The sequence below is a fragment of the Cariama cristata genome, unplaced genomic scaffold (assembly GCF_000690535.1).
Source record: "Cariama cristata isolate BGI_N322 unplaced genomic scaffold, ASM69053v1 scaffold8107, whole genome shotgun sequence".
NCBI lineage: Eukaryota > Metazoa > Chordata > Aves > Cariamiformes > Cariamidae > Cariama > Cariama cristata.
In genome coordinates this window covers 172-9,360 of record NW_009624862.1, presented here as the reverse complement: position 1 = coordinate 9,360, position 9,189 = coordinate 172, and the positions used below count along the sequence as shown (strand labels likewise).

The 9,189-nt window shown below is 39.1% G+C and overlaps 1 protein-coding gene across 1 annotated transcript; it reads left to right on the top strand.

Annotated features, from left to right (window-relative positions):
* The first annotated feature begins 320 nt into the window (after positions 1-320).
* On the top strand, positions 321-5,105 carry LOC104164113 (sterile alpha motif domain-containing protein 9-like). The gene has a single exon (XM_009703344.1). The coding sequence runs from the start codon at positions 321-323 to the stop codon at positions 5,103-5,105; it is 4,785 nt and encodes a 1,594-aa protein (XP_009701646.1).
* Positions 5,106-9,189: the final 4,084 nt, after the last annotated feature.

Genomic DNA, 9,189 nt, shown 5'->3' with positions numbered 1-9,189 from the left:
ACCACAAATAGGTGTCCAAATGACCACAACTAGGTATCGGTCACAATTTTTGTGTAGTGCCAGCTACAGAAGTGGTTTAAAAACAGGATTCAAATAAAATAATTCTGCAATAAATCTGTCTCTTATAAGTAGCTAATGCCTTGTATATGATCTTACTTTTCATTCCCACGATGTCACCTAGTTGAACTGTTGTATTCCATGTGGCAGATTACAGTAATGAAGAAATTAATGGTTGATAATAACAAGGAAATATGTGATACTCAGTTGATAGGCTATTACAAATCACTAGTTTAGTAATTTTGTGATTTTTTCCTTAAAGAATGGAAAATGCAAACACTGGAAAAAGTGAGAAATCACATTCATATCAACATATCGAACAGTGGACGAAAGAGGAAGTCAAACAATGGGCAACTGAAGTTGTTAAGATTGACCAGAAATATGCAGAAATCCTGTTTAACCAAGAAGTGACTGGTTTTACTTTGAAACTGATGACTAAAGCAGATTTTGTGGAAATGGCCATACCTCATGGGCCTGCTCTTCAAATAATGCATTTCCTGAAAGAGCATGACATTCTACCTAAAGGTTCAAACCAGGCTGTGGAACAAGAAGGCACTGAACAGAGTCTTGATGGAGAAGGAGAAGATGGAGAAATTGCAAAGAAAGCGTGTGAAATGAAATATGAGTCATTTAATTCCAGTATACTGCAGGATTCTAAGGTGGAGCGCACAGAAGACAAAAAAGCAATGAAGTCAGCTGACAAAGAGAATGTATCAGAGAAGCCACTGTCAAGCAGCCAGCACCCAACTGGAAAGATGTGTATGCCATATCCTTTTGATAATTTCAGTGATGGTACTCGATACACACAGTATAATATTCTTAATGTCCCTGAAACAGGACCACTCAATCTCATTGATCCAGCACATGAATTCAAATTACTTACCAACACAGAGGAGGCACTAGAAGAGGATGTCATGATGAAATTTAGCAATGAAGTCTTTAGATTTGCTGCAGCCTGCATGAACTCACGCACAAATGGCACTATTCATTTTGGAGTACGTGACAATCCACATGGGGAAATTGAAGGAATAAAAGTTACCAATAAAGAAGCATACATTGACCATTTGAATAAATTCATCGGAAAGTACTTTGATAAGCTATACATCAGCATTGCAAAAGCTTGCATTAGAGAACCTAGATTTGTGGAAGTATTATTACAAAATGGAACTCCATCACATACGTTTGTCATTGAAATAGATGTAGTTCCCAAACACTACATCTGTGATACAAAGTATTTCTGTACCAAAACTTATGAATACAAGAGTAAGAGATGGAATAAAGCTGTCTTCATCCGGGATGGAGCTAGTTCAAAAAACATTCAAAATACAAAAGAATTTGACGCTTTTAAAGGTACCTTGACATCTTTAGCAGATTCTCGTAAAAGAGCAGAGGAAGAATATAACTTAAAGCAAAAGAAGCCAAAGAGTGAAGGACTAAAGCTAATTAGTCTGCTCACGGGTAACAGGGACTCACTAGATAGCTCTTATTACGACTACTACATTTTGGTAACAAACAAGTGCCACCCAAGTCAAACTTCACACTTAGACTTCGTACAGGAAGTAAAATGGTTTGCTGTGCTTGACTTTGATTTTGAGTCAGAAACGAGTGGTGTGTTCAAGACTTACCAAAAAAATCGACATGCCAAACTTCACTTCCCAGGTTATTATGACAACAGGGTGGGTTCAGTTTCTGAACAAGCTGAAAAGCTGAAACTGCATCAGGAGACTAACTGGATTTTCTGCAATGGTGGATCAGACTTCAAAGGCAATAATGAACTACCACTAGATCCCACTTCATGGCAAAGAGACAGGGCTGCTAGTGTCAGAAAAATGATTTCATTTCTTTTACACAAAGACGTAAGGCAGAATGGAAAGTTTTTAATAGTGTTTCTTTTGCTTTCCACAGTGGAAGATTCAGCAGATCCCCTTACTGAGACTTTTATGACATTTTACCAAGAATTAAAAGGACTAGAATACATGGTCTGCATTTGCATTGGTGCAGGTACATACCAACGATGGAAAGATCTTCTGCATGCTAGAGGCATTAGTAAGGAAGCACTTTCAAACAAATGTGTTTCTAATTTAACCCTGCAAATGGTAAATGGTACCATCATAAAATTAAATTCAATGACACAGTCTTCTGAAAGACTTCTGCCCTCTGTTGGTCATTCTACTGTTCTTCTAAAGAAGGAAGAAGACTCCATGGCAGCATTGGAAATACTTTGTGAAAACGAATGCAAAGACACAAGAATAGAGAAAGATGCAGATAAATTTAAAAAATTCCTGAAAGAGCGGGAAGAAGATTTTTATCGAGGTGGTAAAGTATCATGGTGGAATTTCTACTTTTCTTCTGAAAGTTACACTTCAGATTTTATCAGAAGGGACAGTTATGAAAAGCTTGAACACCTAATTGTGTCTTCATCTATCAGTGCTAATCAATCACCTGTAAAAATTATCAACCTTTACCACCACCCAGGCTGTGGTGGGACAACATTAGCTATGCATATCCTTTGGGATCTCCGGAAGCAATTCAGATGTGCTGTTCTGAAAAACAAACCGAGTGATTTTGGACCACAGCTGACAACTTTACTCACCTGTGGGGCAAACAACGACACAGGGTATTTACCAGTGTTACTTCTTGTGGATGATTTTGAAGAGCAAGAAAATGTCTATTGTCTGCAGAAAGAAATTCAGGTGGCTCTAACAGAAAAATGCATTCCGTATGTAACTCCTTTAGTAATCATTCTGAACTGTATGAGATCTCAGAACCCTGATGAAAGTTCAACAATCAATTTATTGAACAGTATTTCTTTAAAACATATGCTTTCTGAAAAAGAGCAAAGGGCCTTTGATCAGAAACTAAAATATATTGAAAAGGTGCATTCAAATCCTGACAATTTCTATTCATTTATGATTATGAAGCAAAACTTTGATCCACAGTACATAGAAAAAGTGGTAAAAAATACCTTGCATAACTTGAACACTGCCTCTAAACCAACACAACTGGTTTGCTATCTAGCACTATTAAACTCATATGTAAGAACATCTATAGTTTCAATATCACTATGTGAAGAATTCTTAGGAATTACTTCTCAAGAGATTGGCTGCAGTAAAAATAAATTGATAGAAAAGATGGGAATTTGTTCCAATATTCTAATATATGATCAGGTACATGAATACTCGAAATACAAAGGTCTTCGTATCATTCACCCATTGATTGCATCTCACTGCATAACAGAATTGAAACAAACCTATGACTTGCCTAAAAGTGAAATTACATTGCAGTTATTGAAAGAAGATTTATTTTATAAGACTTCGTTAAATCAAGACAAATTTATTCGTGATATACAAACCCTGCTGATTACCAGACAGCGCAAGGAACATGGTGATGAGTCAGACACATTGTTTTCCCCCTTAATTGAAGCCATTCATAGGGAAGAGAAGTGTGGTAATGTGGAATATGTGTTAAAACAAGCATCTGCTAGATTTGAGCGAAATGGTTACATTTGCCAAGCCTTAGCAAGATACTTCTACATTAAAGAAAGGAAATTTGACTCTGCATTATACTGGGCCAAAGCAGCCAAACAAAGAGCACCAAAAAATTCGTACATATCAGATACACTAGGTCAAGTCTTTAAAAGTAAGCTAAGATCCTGTATAGAGTGCAAAGCAAAGAGTGCAGTCCTGACAGCTGAGGAACTGAAATACTTGCTAGAGCTTGCTGAGAATGCTTCACAGTCTTTCAGAGAATCTCAGTGGCAAGCTGAAAATGCAGACAATGAACAATATTTGCACCATCAGAAGCTTAAAAGAAAGTTTCAAATGTACAATACTGCTGGTTATCAGGGAGAGATAGAAACTGGTCTTTATGTTATTGATGTCCTTTGGCATGTTCCTTTTTTCAGCAAAGACGACCCACACTGTAGGAAAAAATTGACAAAGTATCTATCAGGAAATAATGTTTTGAATGTAGATAACCCTAATAGAGAGAGTGAAATCTTCAAGGTTCTTGAACATCATTCCAGCTTTTTATGTAATTTGCGATCACGGTTGAAAAGGGCATTTGACTTTTTTGAAGACTACTTTGTGTTTTTCAAAACACAGACCAATGAAAAAGAAATTGTAGAAGCAAAATTGTATAAGAAGGTTCAAGAATGTTTTACCAAATACACAGAAATATTTTGTAATTTCAGCTTTGAGCAACTGAAAAGTAGACAGGTCTCAAAGTGGCCCATTTCTCGGTATATAGAAGCATACAGGGACGCTGTGGAGGCCTCCAAAGCAGGCTCATTTTCTGGCATTTTGGGATACCTCCACAGAAATCACAGAAATGCTGACAGAGAAATAGAAGACATAGTAGAAGCATATGCATTTTTGTGTGAGGAGAATGCACAAGCAACTCTGAAAGATAAACAGAATTTGATTTTGGCAAATGTTGTTCTGAACTGCATTAAACCTAAATCCACTAAATTACATCCTTCTAAAGTGCTGAGAAGTCTGCTTCTAAGCATTCTACAGGAAGTGGAACCAACTTCACAGTGTATAGAGCCTTTCTTCCTAGCCTCCTTGTTCTTCTGGCCACAAAGTAGAGAACAACTAAATGAAGATTCCACAAAAATGGAAACTTTTGTTATACGCTTAAGTGAATCTTTCAAAGAGCTCTATGGAACCCTGTATCGTTCCAGGCAGCCTCTGGCTCTTTTCTATTTGGCGAAAGGCAATGGCCTGAACAGATTTATCCACAAAGGAAAAATAGATCAGCTTTTTAGTTCACTTTCAGAACAGGAACTGAATTCCCTCTGGCAGAGTGGAAATATCTGGAAGGAACAGGCTGTTCAAAATATTTTGCTTCCTTTGGATGGAAGAGCTGAGGGTAAGATTATCTACATAGACTATAGCAGCAATGAAACCTTTAGGATACCAGTGCAGCCTTTTCCCTCATGCCTGTTGAAAAATGGCCCAAACATAGAAAGAGTGTCTTTTTACCTTGGCTTTTCCATTGCTGGTCTCCTGGCATACAACATACAAAGTCTGTCATTGAAACACTAGGTATTGCAGTTTCTCAGCTACAAGGATTTTTCAGGCAAAATTATCCTCCAACTGGTTTTTGGTTTGGGTTTTTTTTTTTTGGTCAACAATTGCAAATGACAACCTCAGACTATCCATTGTATTTCCTTCCTAACTATGTTAGTCTTTCAGTCCCATGCAAAATTGTCTCTCTACTGTCATAACTGCTGTTTGGACAGTCAGTCAGACTGAAATGTTGGTGCTGTTAGTCCTGTGGACTGGTCACTACTACTCAAAGTTCTTTGATAACAGCATGAGAAATCATTCAAAAAAAAATTCTAAAAACCAACATTTTGAAAATGTTATTTTTAAATACCGTCACTTTTAAGAACCTTACTATCTTGCTAGCTTTTTTGCCATTGCTTGTAATGAAGGATGTTTCACCACGATTTTCTACTCTTGTATAAGGATTGTAAGAACAAGGAATGTATGTTAGAAAACATGTATCATGTAACATGTCCTGATATTTCGTTATATCTGGTGCCTTCTTGTCACAAGGGTGATGTAAAAGGCCATTCAGTTGCAAAGCAACATTTTTTTCTCTGTTGTTATTGTACACGCTCAAATTACATAATGCTTTTGTATATGGGCCTGTGTTAATAGCAAGCTATACATCTTGTGGAAGGACAGAAGCTCTGGTCTTTTACCTTCTCAGGGCATTTCTAAATACATGATTGTTAAAGATACCGCTACTTTCTGCTGTACTGTAAAAGCACACACCAGTTAGCATTTGATGACCATATTAAATAGATTTTATTCTTTTGTGATGGGTCTGCTTCTGCTTTATATGAAATTGATCCAGTTTGGTCATTCCTTTCTTTAAAAATTCCATTAGTTCCTTCCAGTGACAGATTTCTTATCAACTTTGATCCTCACAAAAATGGGCAATTTAAATGCTTAAGTGGTCATTGATTGGATTACCTTCCTCATGTGTAAAACTGCCTGCTATGTTTAGACACAATTAATATTCAAAAAAAGGAAAAGATATTGGTGCAAAGCACAAGAAACAAGTTATTGCTGTCTGGGGGGTGCAAAGTGTTGCACTTTGCACTATGTGCATATGATTGATGAAAACCAGAGGCAATTAACTGCCTGAAAGAGGTCTGCAGGACAGCTCTTTCATCACTCTGCAAGTCCTCTTTGCTCTTTGTGTCAGACAAGGAGGCAGGCAAAAATAAGTGACATCTCAACTGATTAGTAAAAACGAATTGACAAAAAGAAAAATAATAAAGCAGCAGACCATTCTGCTCTAGTGCAGCTCTTCTTTTAGTTGTAAATATGGAAAATAAGTTTTATTATATAGTCCAGACTGCTTTTTAACTCTAGCCAAAATATAGTTCTCTTGGCAAGAATGCACAATTTAACCTATATCCACTTTGTTTCTAACAGTATACTTTTATTTCAGATAGGTTGCTATAGGATCAACTTTCATGATAATTCATTATTTTTTCCTAATTAGTCCTCAGGATATTGCCGTACAATTTATCAATGACTGAAGTATTTACCCTTCCAAATAAAGATATACAGCAAATAATTTTCCTTGTCTTCATGGCAACTGAAGACTTCAGTCTTCATCTCCTTCAGTGACATCTCCTAAGAACTGCAAGTTTTTTATGCGCTCAAACTCAGCTGAGCTGTATAGGCATTTCCCTAAGTGTTTGCTTAGTTATTTGTCTTCTTGGTTTCTCAATACCCCAATCACTAATTAAACGTTTATGTTAATTGGCAGTAAATTAAGTGAAGCTCCCTAAGTTGCAACTGTTTTGCCCACAATGCGTGTACATTTACTAGTAACTCTTGGGATCTGGCACAGTGTATTACATGCTAGACACTGCACTATATGCCTGTGTGAGTTTACAGAAATATAGACTTTACTATTTGTATATATCATGCTGTTTGTTATGAAATTGTATTTTTATCAGCAGTAGCTCGTTAATAAATACAGATATTTGATAACATCCTTAATTGCACAATGTGGAACTCTATTTGATGGTACATATCATGCAAAAAGGCTGACAGAATTGCTTTTTACAAGTATTTCCTAGTTTCCATTACTGTGTAAGACTGTTTTTTTCATGGCTCATAACTTTGTTAATCTTTGTATTTTGAAAACTAAGCTCTCCCATGCTAAATATCTGCCTCAGACATATTGTGTGTTAATTAAAGCCAGAGGGCTCAGTAACTTCCAACTGTGAGATCAAGAAAAAATGTTGTATCGCCCATGTTAAACAACTCTACCAGCTTTTTCCAGAATGCTTAGGAATTCTTTGGAGTGGTATTTAAAAAAAGGGGTTGCTCTGGTAGGAGATATAGGTACATGCGAGGGAAAACTTGTCTGCACAAGCCTAATTTTATCAAGTTGCAAGGCCTGAAAAGACTGCCATTCGTATATGGGCATATGCTAACTTGGGTTTTAACAGCAGAGTCTGTACACAGCAGGGCATAAGCAATCCAGGAGGTTCCTGGAATGCATTGATGATAACTTCCTTCTCCAAGTGACAGAGGAGCCTACGAGTGGAGGTCCTATGCTGGACCTTGTTCCTACCAACAAGGAGGGGCTGGTGGGGAATGTGAAGCTCAAGGGCAGCCTTGGCTACAGTGACCATGAAATGGTGGAGTTCAAGATCCTTAGGGCGATGAGGAGGGTGCACAGCAAGCTCACTGCCCTGGAGTTCTGGAGAGCAGACTTGTGCCTCTTCAGGGAGATGCTTGGTAGAGTACCATGGGACAAAGCCCTGGCTGGAAGAGGAGCCCAAGAAAGCTGGTTAGTATTCAAGGATCACCTCCTCCAAGCTCAGGAGCAATGCATTCCAACAAAGAGGAAGTCGGGCAAAAATGCCAGGAGGCCTGTGTGGATGGGCAAGGAGCTGCTGGGCAAATTCAGGCACAAAAGGAAAGCCTACAGAGAGTGGAAGCAAGGACAGGCAGCCTGGGAGGAATACAGAGAAACCATTGAGCAGCCAGGGATCAGGTTAGGAAAGCTAAAGACCTGATAGAATTAAATCTGGCCAGGGACATCAAGGGCAACAAGAAAAGCTTCTATAGGTACATTGGTGATAAAAGTAAGACTAGGGAAAATATGGGCCCTGTCCAGAAGGAAACAGGAGACCTGGTTACCCAGGACATGGAGAAGGCTGAAGTACTCAAGGACTTTTTTGCTGCAGTCTTCGCCAGCAAGTGCTCCAACCACACTGCCCAGGTCGCAGAAGACAAAGGCAGGCACTGGGAGAATGAAGAACCGCCCACTGTAGGAGAAGATCAGTTTCAAGACCATCCAAGGAACCTGAAGGTGCACAAGTCCTTGGGATCTGATGAGATGCATCTGCAGGACCTGAGGGAACTGGTGGATGAAGTGACTAAGCCACTATCCATGTATTTGAGAAGCTGTGGCAGTCTGGGGAAGTTCTAGCTGACATAAAAGGGGAAACATAACCCACATTTCTACAGAAGAAAAAAGGAAGAACTGGGGAAGTACAGGCCAGTCAGTCCCACCTCTGTGCCCAGCAAGATGATGGAGCAGGTCCTCCTGGAAACTATGCTAAGGCACATGGAAAATAAGGAGGTGATTGGTGACAGCCGACATGGCTTCACTAAGGGCAAATCATGCCTGACAAATTTAGTAGCCTTCTACAGTGGGGTTACAGAGTTGGTGGATAAGGGAAGAGCAACTGATGTCATCTACCTGGACTTGTGCAAAGCATTTGATACTGTCCCGCACAACAACCTTGTGTCTAAATTGGAGACACATGGATTTGAAGTATGGACCACTCAGTAGATAGGGAATTGGGTGCATGGTCACATTCAAAGAGTTGCATTCAACAGCTCGGTGTCCAAGTGGAAACCGGTGACAAGTGGCATTCCTCAGGGGTCGATATTGGGACATCTTTGTCGGTGACATGGACAGTGGGATTGAATGCACCCTCAGCAAGTTTGCTGCTGACATCAAGCTGTGTGGTGTGATTGACACGCTGGAGGGAAGGGATGCCATCCAGAGGGACCTCGACAGGCTTCAGAGGTGGGCCCATGCGAACCTCATGAAGTTCAGTGGGGCCAAGTGTAAGGTCCT